The following is a 14,049-nucleotide window of genomic DNA, read 5'->3' on the forward strand; positions in this document are numbered from 1 at the left end:
GTCCGGGGCTCCCCTGTGTTGTCCTGGCCTCAGAGCTGGGGAGCCCCCGCTCCCCAAGCAGTGAGAAGCTCCCCAACAGCTGAGAAGCATGAAGGGAGAAGAGTCCAAGGGCCTCCTGTGAGCAAGGGCTCCAATTGTCTGTCACCTGTGCAGCTCCCAGCCCTGCACTCACGCTGGTGCCTCGGCGTCCCCAAACCCATGTGCTGTGTAACCCCACAGAAGCTGTGTAAAACACTACTACACTCGATTACCAAGTTCCAGAGATCCCAGGCCCTAGGCACTGGGAAGTGTCCCCCAAAATGCATGTCCTTCCCAGGACCTCAGAATGTGACCTCCCTTAGAAACAGGGTCTTTGCAGATGTGATTAATTAAGATGAGGTCATACAAGGAGCACAGTGGGCTCTAAATCCAACATGACTGGTGTCCTTATAAGGAGACAAGAGGAACATACGCACAGGGAGGAGACGGGTGAGTCTCCACACAGGCAGTGATGGGAGCTGTGCTGGCACAAATTACCAGGCACCACCAGAAGCTGGAAGGGGCAAAGATTTGCCCCCCACCCTTCAGAGCAATGTGGCCCTGCTGACACCGATCTCAGACTTCCAGCCTCCTGGGGCCGCGAGAGTCAACTCCTGTCCCCCAGGGTGTGTGCTTAGCCGCAGCCGCCCCGGGACATTTCTGCACCCCACAACCCACAGCGGCACCTGGACACACACCTGAGCTCACACAGGTAAGAGCTGACCAGCTTCTGCGTCACCCCTGTGTCCTCACGAAATACCGCCTTCTCCTGGTGCGGCTGAGGGGGCAGAATGGGCTGATGGCAGTCCTCTGTGAGAGCAGGACTCAAGTCTGGGCCAAGTGCTCGGGGGCCTCACGGGAATCTCTCCTCCACGTCTGCAGGCTTCCCAGATGCCTTCAGAGAGCTAGGGCCGTCTGACGGCCATGTGGTCTCATCTCCTTTCTGGCGGCCCCCACGGGTTAACAGCTTCCTGCAGCACGCAGTTGGAGCAGGGGCTGCTGTGACCCGCAAGGAGAAACCCGAGAACACAGGCGTATTCTCAGCTCGAGGGGAGAAAATCGACAGCTTGAATTCTTAAGGTGACATCCCTCAGGAACATGCTCCCAGTTTTTAGTCACAGTAACGTGCTACCTGTGCGTCGAGCACACAAACTACACGGTCAACTTACCCAAATACGGGGGACACCCATCACTCCTCGGGAGCCCTAAAGAAGCGGACACCCTGAAAAGCAAATGTGTTCTTTCTCCCTCTCAGAAAACCCTCATTCCGTCATGAAAAAGGCAGTTCTTAGAAACACAGCACACTGTATGCTTCAAAATGCTAACTTTTTCCCCAGTAAGACTGGAATGGGACCGGGGGAGACGACATCAGCAGGGGCCCGCTGTGTGCAGGTGGCACAGGCTGCAGGTGCTACCCCGCAGTAGTGAGGGCAAGGGGGACCAGCCCAGAGTCCCGGGGTGAACACTCCTGAGTCGTGACTCAAACACGCTCCTGCCCGCGCTGCTTTTCCCCAGGACAGAGCCCCCGCGCCCATGCCCCCCGCTGCCAGGGGCTTCGGGGAAGCCCGGGCTTCAGAGAGGCCACAGGCACGGGCGTGTGCCACCAGACCAGGGCCTCTGCTCTCCCGCCCAGGCCACCGACGGCCGCTCCCTACTTCCAAATGAAGACGCCGGACATCAGCTACTCCGAACGTGTGACAGAGCCAGGTGCTCACGAGCCTCACGTCCTGCTTGAGTTGAGGATGCAGCAGCCTGTGCACCACCCACAGGCGCAACCCTCGCCAGCGCCGCAGCAGGCCGGCCCCAACCCCCACCCTCTGCTCCTCTCACCAGGAGGCTGCGGACACAGGGCGCACAGGGTGAAGGGGCCTGCAGGCTGCAATCTCGGAGCCACGGTCGGACGGCTCGTTCCAGGACACGGGCAGCTACCCGCCGCCGCCAGGACTCCTGGGCTGCTCTCTCAACAGCAGCTGATGGAAGGGAGGGAAGCTCGGTGAGGGCAGGCCCCACCTCCTGGGGAACGCTCCCTGTGAATAGCTCAATTCCAGCAATTTCCTCTTTTAAAAGATGCGTCTTTGTTCTCTGCAAATTGCACATGAGAGACAGCAAATGCCTGCACCCTGGGTCACGAGCTCCTCCACTTCAAGGACCCACAGGGCTTCCCCTGCATGGGAAAGAGACAGGGCCGAGTGTGGCTGCTTACGCAAAGCAGCTATCCGCAGCAGCTCTCCGCCAGCCCCCACAAAGCCCGCCACCCCAGCACCCTTCCGCCCTCCCTGGGCCCCCACAAGAATACACGGGCGGCCCAGTGTCCCACCAACACTCACAGGGCCCTGTCACTTGGCTTCAGTGCAAATACAACCACTGTGCTTGTAACTCAGGAGTTGGTGATAGTAAATGAGTCATCTGCCATACAGGAAGTGGGCAATCTGCCATGGCACGGAGTAGTCATGCTGACCCTCTGGGGATCTGTTCAGCCAAGCCTTGCTCGTGTTTCCAGAATCCCTGGAATCTATCTGCGCCCCTCTGCTTCCACGGCTGCAGACCTGGACTGTACCCCACATCAGTCTCCCAACACAGCCCCACTAATCTTGCCATCCATCCTTCTTCAGTCTCCCTGAGAGTCAGCCTGCCCAAGACCCTCCCTCCCCAGAGCTCGGTTTCAAAACCGGCACTACCCACACATCTCAGGGGTACCAGTCATTCATGGGCGCAAACACAGGTGCACTTGGTCCCACAGGAGCTCATGACCAGAGGCCTCCTAGGGGGACTGCAGCACCTGCGGGAGGTTACCTGCCCGGGGGGAGGGGGTTCGGCCCACCTGGCATGGGTGCATAGGGTGCCATGGCTGGAGAGCACAGCCGGCAACCCCAACTGTCCTGGGGGAGGGGGATGCCCTGAAACCTGCAGAGCCCGGGGAAGCAGACACTCCCTCGCTGAGCCACTAGGCAAGATGCTCGCCTCGCGCCTCCCCGCCGGAGGAGGGCTCGCAGGCAGGCCGACCTGCCCACATACAGAAACAGAGCTGGGCTGTCTGGCGAGTGCAGCATGTCCCCCCCGCACACAGATTCCCCGGGCTGCTTCTCCCTTCTCTGCTCTAAGATGGTGACCTCAGGGTAACTCACTTTCCCCCTTCTGCTAGATCAGACTTAAACCTGACATTCAACCACAGTGTATCTCGAGAACCTGGATCTCACACACGGCTACCCAGCCCTCCTGTGACAAGTCTCGAGTCTCGTGAGTCTGCTTTATTTTGCATCTGTCTCATAAGCCACAGCAACGCCCCCCGGAGTCAGGCGGGCTCTGTGGGGTGGACAAGCCCAGGGGTGAGAGGCACGCAGGTGCTGCCAAGGAGGTCATGGGCCACCTGCACCCCTGAAGTGTCACCAACAGGATACACGGATGACAGATTTGAGTGCGGGGCACTCTTCAAACAGGAGGAAAACCACAAAGGCTGCAGCGACATCAAGACCACGGTCTATGGGGCCTGCTGGCCACAGTCAGAGAGGCCGGCCCGTAATTATGCAGCCCCGTCTGACAGGGAGGAGGTGGGCAGCACCCTGCTCGTGCCACTGGGAAGCCCAGGAAAGGCCGCAGTGGGCAGAGGGCAGAGGGAGGCTCTGGCTCTGCTCCTCCCCCACCTCCAGAGCGGCCTGAGGACCAGCGGAGCCGCGGTCTGAAAGGCCCGCGCCCCCCACGTCTTCCCCACAGCAGGCACCGGCGCTACTAAGGGCGCCGCTCCACGCACAGGCTCTGTGACCGGTGTGGAGACCAGCATCCTCTCCAAGCCCGAGCGCAGGTCCCAACTCAGCCCCGAAATGCTGCCTTGCGGGACCCCGTCCTATGAGCAGGCGCCAAGGGAGGGGCGGAAACAAGGGAGGCGCACTTACACCGGATGCCATAGATGGTGAGGGGGTCGAGCTGCTTCTTGCCGTGCTTGCCCTGGCCCGAGAGGTTGGACACGGCCTGCACCTCCCGGTGGAACAGGTAGTCCAGCAGCGTCAGCGCCATCTTCTCGGCAGTGCGGCAGTTGGTGCTGATGTGCAGCATGTCAGACGGGATGATGGCGCAGCGCACGCGCATCTCGGGGTTGTTCTCGTCGCCCAGCCACGTGCCGTTGGGGTAGTCCTCTGCGGGAGACAAGAGGCCGGCTCACGTAAGTTCACGAACCCGAGGGCCCAGCGCTCAGCTCAAACATGCTCCACGCAGGCCGCTGGCAAACTGATCCCCCAACTTCCAGAGCGTGGCCGGGAGCACGGGGGTGACCCCCACAAGGGACATGTGATCCACAGAAACCAGCGCACAGTTCCCACGAGAGCCAGGCTCGTCCCGAGACAGGGGATTTAGGCGACGCTGCTCCACGCGGGCAACAAGGCAGCCGGCCAGCTCGGCTGCACAGAGGGCTCCAGCAGAGTGCTGACCGGCCCACACTCTCCTCCTCGCTGCAGAGTCCTTCCATGAGGACGTGTCTCCCCTGTGCTGCTTTGTGGACCCCCCCGCCCTACTCCCCACACTTCTTTGACCTCTCAGAGGGAACTGGGCAGTCTATCAATTGAAAGCACCTTCTGACTTCCCGCTCTGAGCACTGTGATCTCTTTCCTTGTCCCGTGGAAACTTTGTTCCCTGCCGCACGTGGTCTCCTTAACCCTGAGAAATGCACCATCTGTGCTTCTAAGATCTCAAAGGTACTACTTACAGAATGAAACCCCCCACCCTTGCTTGACTGTAGGAGCAGGGTACCCAGGAGCAGCAGGGCCTGGTGCTAGGCGGGCTGCAGGTCTCTGGGACCTGGGTCCCCAAGGGGTTGCGTGCTCTGTGGGCACAGACCTGGCATCCTTGAACGTGTCTGGAAACAGGTCCACAGGGTGCCACACGCTCCAGCTACTCTGAGAGTCAGACAGTCTTCCAGGTTTCCCCTGTTTAGTCTGATCTCTGGCCATTTCCCAAAGGAGAGCACTCTGGGAAGATGGCTTCCTGTGCAAGCAATTCCAATCTCTGCCACTGCACACTGAAAACCACGACATGCCGCAAAGCTCGGCTTTCTCAAGGGAAGTGTCAAATGCAAACACCCAGAGCTGAGCGTTCAGGTAGGGGAAGGATCCTCCTCTCTCTGCCTTCAGCAAGGCCACAGCGATGATCATGAGACAGGCACAACGCTGACATGGAGAGAGGAGGAGGCGGGCAATGGGGTGGGAGAAACCTCTCTACCTGCGGCATGCTGGCCACAGGTCCACAGGCACCTTGCCAGCTCCCTGGCTTTCAAGCAAGATCCTTAGCGAGGGGCTTGGCTTTGCTCGACCATGGGGGACCATGGATTCCATCTCTGTGTAACAGCCTCCAGCCATCAGAGTGGCCCAGTCTGCATGTGGTTGTCAAACAAACACCAACTCAAAGGAGCCTCAACCTTTGGCAGAAGGAAGCCCCGCCTATGATCACAAACCAAGAGAACCATCAGTTCCGCTAGTAAACTTGGCCACTTCCCCAACAATCTCTTCTGACCCCAACACTGTAGCCAGGGAAGGTGTGAGAGAGCACCCCTGCATGAAGAGGCCACTGGGGGAGAGCAGGGGTACCAACAGGGAAAGATGAGACCTCCCCCTGGGTGGCTGGGGTGTGAGAGGGACACCAGCTTTCCGTCAAGTGGGCTGTTAGGTCACGCCACGGCCAGATCATCACGGCCTCAAGATCTCTTGTGAGCTTTATTCTGAAATGTCGTAATGTTCACATTTCGACCTCCGTGCATAGGAAGAGGTCCCCACAAAAGGCAGCCAGCACTGCCCTGCTTTGCCAAAGGCCTGGAGCAGACTCATACGGCCCACCCCCTTTACGGGGAGCCTCTCCGGGCTGAGCGCCCGAATCACGAGATCTGCATGAACACCAGGCGAGGCTCAGCAACCCCGTCAAGGCTGACCGGCGGTTGGGAGCACTGCTTGGGGAGCTGAGGCGAGGCTCCTGGCTTTAGCTAAGGACGGAAAACAAATCACACTGAGAATAAGCCACGAGGAAGCAGCATCGTTTCAGAGAAACCTCAGTGCTTTACGAGTGAAGCGATGGTGCCACGAGCTTGTGCTCAGGAGATGCGTGTTTCCCAAAATCCATCGGCTACTGTGACGTTTCGCCTCCATATAGAAAAACAAAACGGACGAGTGATCTGAATACAGCTGCGGGGCCTTGCAGGGGCTGTCTCCAGAGCATATCTGAAATGTCAAAACAGCTCCAGCTTCTAGGGTATGTACTGACTTACCTACTGACTGGGCAACTCTGGGCCTGGCCTGGCACTGGGTCTAGTGCTCAGGATCTAAACCCTCGGCGAGCCCGGTCCTCACTACCCCGCGCAGAGGGGGAGACCTCCCTCCACCTGCCACAGGCAAGCCACAACGCAAGTAGGGGAAGGAGGAAGGACAGACAGGGGAGTGACCCCATCTGTGCTGAGAACTGATGGGCAGGGAACGTGTTTGTATGCGGGGGGGGGGGGGGGTGGTGGTGACAGAGAACACACATGGCCGCTGACGGGGCTCTTCAGCAGTCCAAGAAGAACCAGGACCTACGGCGTCGAAACCTTCCCTAGTCCCTTCCCACCCGCTGCTGACTCACCGTGAACATGTACGACCAGACGGAAGGTGGCGTCTACTGACACCAAGCAGCAACTCTGGGCCTAAGGACTTAAACAGGACGATCCCCGTGAGCCCGCGGGCAGGGGAGGCAGCACCTGAGCCAGGAGGGGCACGGGCAGCGCGGCACCTGCCTCCCCGACCATGGCGGACATGGCACGTGGGCCAGCGCCGCAAGGGCTTAACTGCCAAAGGTGGCTGCAGCCTCTCTCGGGAATAAGAAATAACGTAATTGCGCTGAGGAAGCATCCCCTTACACGATATTTTCAAAGCAGTGTAAACGCTGGACAGGAGCTCGGTGCTGTTTTCCAAACAGTGAGCGTACATCTTGTCAAACCCGCACTGGGACTGTGTACCTGGAGTGCGCGGGACAAGGGCACAACTCAGTCAGGGATGGATGACGGCCCCCTGAACGGCCCCACGGACTCCACCCCTGAGATCGAGCTTGCCGCCTAGGCTGCCCCATGGTCCCCCGCTTCAGAGAAGCGTCTTCCTCCACCAAAGCCATGCCGTCCACGCCGTGAGGTCTCCTGCTAGCTCCACTGCCCCACGAACCAAAGACCCTTCAGCAGGGGGCTTCTGACAGCCACGTGCCTGTGCCAGGAGCACCTCACCCTGTCCAAACCCCGAACCTGCCCTGGCGCTGACACGGTGGCATACAAGGAAAAAGGCCATTCTTCCAAAGTCATCCACTGGAGAGCCTCACAGTTTCAGGAACAAGAAAGAAAAACACCAGCAAGCCGACACTGTGACATTCCACTTACGTGGACACAGGAGCCAAATGTGTCAACGCAAGTGTTTTCAAAGTGGTTCCACGGGAAGGAAGGAAAAAGTGATTTCACCTAAGTGAAGGCAAAATATGTAAAATGAGGGGCGCCTGGGTGGCACAGTGGTTAAGCGTCTGCCTTCGGCTCAGGGCGTGATCCCGGCGTTATGGGATCGAGTCCCACATCAGGCTCCTCCGCTATGAGCCTGCTTCTTCCTCTCCCACTCCCCCTGCTTGTGTTCCCTCTCTCGCTGGCTGTCTCTCTCTCTGTCAAATAAATAAATAAAATCTTTAAAAAAAAAAAATATGTAAAATGAGTGAAAAAGCTGACAAATGACGGTTAACCCTCATTTTCTTCATGTCGAAAACAATCATCAGTAAGATGGGTCCGTATTCCCCGACTAGTCTCTGCTAAGGGTGCTGCAGAACACGGAAGGCACTACGTGAGCCAAGCGTGGCGCCCCTTCCTCCGCTGATGAAGATCTGACAGAAGCAGGGGACGCTGGAGGGCCACCCCTCACCAAGCCAACAAAGGAAGCTGGTTTCCACATCCAGCAAGGGCCCTGCTCCGTGCTGACACCGTCTATAGACAAAAAAAGCCTGTCCTCCGTGCCAAGCACACGAGCTTCTGGAAATGGTACCAGAATATTCTGGAAGATGAAAGATGTCAGTTCAAACTCCTATAGGAAGTATTATTTCAGGAGATGCTGCACCCCCCGCCAAAAAAAGTACATTAGTCTAAAAATTAACCTTCCTTATCTCCACCTCCTTATCACTCCTGAAAATAATGGTTTCAATTTCTCTGGTAATATGGGAAATTATCCAGCAGTTTTACTCCAATAAAACATCTCAAAATTTTACAAGGCAGTTTATGGCCTATTTACAACTGATTGGTCCCTAACTTCACTAGATGCCCTGTGAATGACAGGTGCGTGCTCGTCCCCAGAGCAAGAAGCCAAGACCGGACAAGAACCACCGCCTGAGTAACACAGACCACCAGAGAGATGAAAAACCCTCGCCATGGAAGCAGGGGACCCATACCAGTGCAAGAGGGGACCAGGGCTCCGCCAGCGCCAGCGGCGGTCCTGCGGGAGACAGGCAGCCCTCTGTGAACCCCGAGGCAGGAGGACAGGACCGCCAGAGACACTCAGGTGCCTGTCCTTCACAGGATCATGTTGGCTGACCCGCTGGCTCAGGTCTGCTCCCCTTGGAAAGACTCAGCCCTAACCCACTTCCAACTTGGGAGCAAGAACTCAGGCTCGACTCCAGCTTCTCACCAGTGACAATGAATCACTTTAAATGGGAAACAAGATGAAACACCTTCCCACATAAATATTTGAGAAATTCACCTTTTGACCATTCAGAAAGCATATATTTTACTAAAACAGCTTGGTCAGTTTGGGCATCTGAAACAATAGACAGACTCTACTGGCCTTATTTAAAAACTACCAGATTATAAGAAAAATAAACTTACCTTCTATTCCAATTATTCGAACCTTCAATGAAATTAACTAGCACGTCCAAAAGACCTACTATAATAAAACCCCTTCAGCGGTAACTTGAATTTTCTTACCCTGAAAACACTTCAGTACAGCTACCTGTTCTGAGGGTCTAGTTCAGCCCCGGGAAGATGACACGAGCAGAGGAGAGCAGCAAGAAGGCAGCGGCAGCCAGGCTATCACGACCGTCCACGTTCAACAGCAAAGGGCCACCGGCCTCCTGCACCCTCTCAACGCTTGCTGGCCCTCACGGACGCCGATGTGCCTGGGACCACAGCACGCAATCCCTCTGGCAACAGCGGGCCCAGGTTCTCACACTCTCTTCCCCAACAGCATGGACTCAGCACCGACCACGCGCCAGCACTTCACAGGCCAAACTGCAGCTCGGGGGCTCCCTGCTGAGCCGCCTCCATCCAGAGGCGTCACTACTCAGGGCACTGCCACACACACCTGTGCGTGACCTCAGAGTGGCAGGAGGGGACAGTCTAGCAGGCTAGAGGCCACTCCAGATGCCATGTCGCTCCAACCAAGCCTAACTCCCCATCTCGCCTATGTCCAAAGATGAAGAGGTTTTGCCCATGGGGTCCTGCCCGCCAGCCACGAGCAACATCTCGGTCATGGCAGCCCGTGTCCACAGCTCTGATGGAGGGAAGGGCTCTAGGGAATGGGCTGCTCACACAGGCGTGTGGGTCCCCGCGCTGCTCCCAGAGGCCCGACACCCCCGCTGTGGGCCACCTGTCACAGCGCATCTCTGCTGACTGTTACCCTCCACATACTCCACTCTCCGTAGTCGTGAGAGGTGAACAGTGAACAAACAGTGAAAGAAGCCAATACTCTCTGATCCACTGGGGGCTCTGGGGCTGTTCAAAGACTCGGAACACAGCGCCAGATCCACAACATGGCAAACCTCATGCCAAGCTCATTCAAGGTCGACTCCCACCATCTCCAGGCAAGTTTTCAGAAAACAGATTCGTGGTCAGGACAGGTGTCAGACTATATTTTCCATCTATACCAAAAATTTACTTTGATCTGGCTTTTCTGGAGACCTGCCCAAACATTGATGAATTTCAAAAGCAAGATATCACATATAATGGAAGAAACAGCTTCAAATAGAAGGGTATTGCTGGGTAAATCCCTACAGAATTCACAGAGCGGGCCATCGCAGGCCAGCCCCTTGGCTGCGTTACCTTACACATGCATCATGGCTCAGTGTCTCTAGGGCTGGGACAAAGCCTGACTACACCAGCAAATAATGAATTTCTTCCCCACGAAAGAGAGTAAGAATTCTGTGTGTGGGGGCACCTGGGTGGCTCGGTCGGCTGAGCATCTGAGTCTTGGTTTTGGCTCAGGTCATGATTTCAGGGTCATGAGATGGAACCCACATTGAGGTCCGTGCTCCGCAAGGAGTCTGCTTGGGATTCTTTCTCTCTCTGCCTCTGCCCCTCCCCCTCCCCTACCTCCCCCCCGCTGCCCCGTCGTGTGTGCATGTGCACTCTCTCTCTCTAATAAATAAATAAAATCTTAAAAAAAAAACAGAATTCTGTGTGTAATACATGGAACAGCTCATTATTGTGCTACCTAGAACTATCTGTCCCATAGAAACACCCTGAGCCAGGATGTTCCAGGATCCTGGAGCCTGTTTTTACAGACTTGTCACAGCTTACAGTTGTGGCCATCTGCTAGCTGAACTTCCATGACCATCACACACAGGTGTGTCAAAAGAATCTTCATCCCCACCACGAATCAGTGGGTATTTAATGAACACCTGGCAGGAGAAGAGGGGCCAGAAAGATCTCAACAGAAGGGAGAACCACAGCAGGCCCCAAACGGCACGAATGGCCACATGCCCAGAGGACGGCAGTGGGTGCCAGGTGGCCCCAACAGGTCGTCCTCCCTGCAAAACCGGGGGTTTTATAATCACATGAAACAGAACTGGAAAATTTTCAAATCCGTAAAATTGACATTCCACAAACTACAAATTACAGAGATTTTGATTTAGAAATGGTACATTCTACCATTTTCTTTCAAAATGTTTTGTAATGGACTATTTGGGGTTTTTGTTATTCTTACCACAGACACTCAAACCTTTCTTAAATTGAAGACACGAGTCTACTCAAGCATCCCTGAAGTGGTCTATGCATCAGCCATGAGCCCAAGCTCCCTGTGACTGGGAGGACGGACATTACAGCCTCACCGTGTCCGGACCCTGCCATCCCACCCTGCCCCAGTCACACCCCATCCTTCCGCACGTCTGACAGCAGCGGGGGCTGCAGTTTAATGTGGGTGCACAAGTCTCCTGCTTCTACATTTCTCTGCTACCAAAGCTCGGCAGCAGGCCCGTCCCCAGAGCCCACAGAGGAAAGCCCGGCACAGGCAACACTCTGACGTGGGCTTTGTGAGACCCCGGGCAGCGACCTGTGCCCTCAGAGCTGACGCCACAGACGGCACCAGCCGCCCCACTGAGAGGTGGTAACGTGTCCTGCAGTACGGAGAACGCACACCCCGGCACGGCACCCCCACTGAAGCCAGAGCACCTTAAAAAGGATCAAGTAGAAAAAGCGGCCCGGAAGCCTCGGCATTTGCCCCAATGCACACTGGGCTCTGAAGTGCCAGGACCATGCTGTCCACGCTTGCTTTCAGAGGCTGTGGAGCCTGGTCAGAGTCACAGAAGCTACTTTAGGAAAAGCGTGGGACCAGCAGGAATACATGGTATTCCAAAATGGGACTGAATCTGCATCTGGGCCCATCTCTGTACTGCACTGCCCAGCTCCGACGTCGCCTAGAGGCTTTTATAGCCTGAGTGCCAGCCACCCCTCCAGAGGCTCCAGGAGCCCAGCGTTCACACCTCTCCTCTGGCCTCACTCCACGGGGTGTCCAGCTCCCCACGTAACCCTCCTAAACCAGACCACTCCGGAAGCAAACATCATTAGCTTCTGGAGTCAAAGGATAAGGCCAGTAAGAAGGTGTGGCCTTCTCCATGGCCTGTAGAGTGAGGAAGGCGAGGACATGGGGGCCCACAGGCTGGGGGGTTGGGGGGGACCTGAGGCTCTGGCTGTGTCACAGAGGACAGCCCTGGGAATGAGCTGACTTGAGGCTTTCTAAAACAGGCCCTGTGGGCTCGCCCCCCAGCCCCCGATCACACACGACGCTTACAGTCACACTCGGATTGTGCCCTTATTCACGCGTGTCACCTAAAATGAGCACGGACAACACTCAACCCTCAGATCAACCTAAAAAACCGGATGGCCCACCTTTCTGGGATTAGACACAGTCAGCAGTATACCCACAGCCCAAACAACCATGCTTATTTGGGAGTGATGTGACATCTGTAAGCTATAAACAGATTGATAATTTGGGGTTTTAAATGGGCAATTCAAGAGGGTTGAGTTACATATAGGATCATAAGAAAAAGGGAAAAAACAAATGGTCTTTGGTACCGGAGCCAAGTCTTTTCCCCGCAACTCTAAGCACATTTCACAGAAACCATATGAGCACATTGCCGACCAAGGGGCAAGGCCACCAACTCAGGCCAGGCCGCCCTACTCAGCCCAAGTCATCAGGACCTCAACTGTGACTGCAGCAAGAGGCCAAGGACGTTCTCCTTGGCACGAACAAGTGGGAAGCATGGGGCACTGTAGACAGGGCAACACTCCGTGGTGACACGTGCCGCCCCTTCCGGAACTCCATGAGAGGAGCTGGAACTCTGTAACCAGCATCGCCCTGCAGCCCTTCTCCCCTGACCTGCTGCGTTCCTCCGCCAGTCTGTCTTCATTACCTGGGTTTTCACTGGGCACTAACCTGCCTGTAATCCCACTCTTCTCAGGAGCCCATTTATGATCGCCAAGAAAATGTTTTTTAATGTTATGACGACATAAAGAATTTAGGTTAGGGGCGCCTGGGTGCCTCAGTAGATTAAGCGTCTGCCTTCGGCTCAGGTCATGATCCCAGGACCCTGGGACCGAGCCCTGCATCGGGCTCCCTGCTCAGTGGGGAGTCTCCTTCTCCCTCTCTCTGTGCCTCTGTGCATATGAGTGTGTGCTCTCTCTCTCCCAAATAAATAAATAATCTTAAAAATAAACTATTAAAAAAATAAGAATTTAAGTGCATGCAGGGGCGCCTGGGTGGCTCAGTAGGTTAAGCATCCGATGCTAGATTCCAGCTCAGGTTTCGATCTGAGGGCCATGAGTTCAAGCCCCGTGTTGGGCTCTGCACTGGGCATGGAGCCTACTTCAGGGGAGGAAAAAAAAAAAAAGTTTATGTAAATAAATTCTCAAGAAACGTTTTTGGCTACATTTCCTTCTTTACATATGGAGGCTGAGTGTTTTGTTTTGTGAAAGCGGCAACTTGTATGAACCCTATTTCATGGCCCCGGGCACCATCACCTTCCCGCTGCTGTGACGGACACCCTTCCCCCCACTAAGTGCTTCTCCCAGACTCGACTTCACCACCCCCGCCGAGCATACGGCAGCGAATCACCGTACACGTCCGTCAGGTTACTGACTGGGCTCTGGAACATTCCCGAGCCCTATTTCTGACAGTGACTCAATTATAACTGAGGTACATTAGAGCTGAGCACCCAACATCTCACAAATAGGATTACTCAAGTGTTGTAGGAATTATCATCTGCATAAACAGCAGGAATTTAAACTCTTTATTAAGAAATCACTACAATCCTTTCATTAATTAACACACCCCATTTTTCGTCCATTTTAGCTGATTGGTTTCTCTGACTCAGCCAGCTTCATCTTTGAATGAGGACACCCCACAGCTCTTCAGTACCTTTCATAGGCAGGAGCAAACTGTGACCAAAAGAACAGGAGGTGAGGGTACTGCCCACTGCCCTCAACAGTTAGCACTCCTCACTCATTCGGAGGATATCTGCCATGACATACAAAATGGCCTACAAAGAACGTGGGCATAAAGCGATACAACGCCGGGGCCGTGTGGGCGCTGTGGGTAAAGCATTCGATTCTTGGTTTCAGCTCAAGTCGCCGTCTCAGCATCGAGCCCCGCGTTGGGCCCCATGCTCAGCGGGGAGTTGGCTTGAGATTCTCTCGCCCTCAGCCCCTCCCCTCCCCCCACAATGTGCTCGCTTGCTCTCTCTTAAAAAAATTAAAAAATTAAAAAAATTAAAAATAAAGATATGGTGCCTTGC

General features: G+C 55.4%; 1 protein-coding gene across 11 annotated transcripts in view; it reads right to left on the bottom strand.

The window, feature by feature from the left end:
* Window positions 1–14,049, bottom strand: part of BANP (BTG3 associated nuclear protein) — a 134,209-nt gene that overhangs the window by 65,531 nt on the left and 54,629 nt on the right. For all 11 annotated transcript variants that reach the window (XM_087870383.1, XM_087870386.1, XM_045772810.2 and 8 more), the window contains one exon: window positions 3,909–4,148. In XM_087870383.1, the coding sequence (XP_087726509.1) occupies window positions 3,909–4,148 (240 nt within the window). The remainder of the gene's footprint in view (window positions 1–3,908; window positions 4,149–14,049) is intronic.

The sequence above is a fragment of the Ursus americanus genome, chromosome 21 (genome assembly GCF_024610735.1).
Source record: "Ursus americanus isolate L20-20 chromosome 21, mUrsAme1.1.p, whole genome shotgun sequence".
Lineage (NCBI taxonomy): Eukaryota > Metazoa > Chordata > Mammalia > Carnivora > Ursidae > Ursus > Ursus americanus.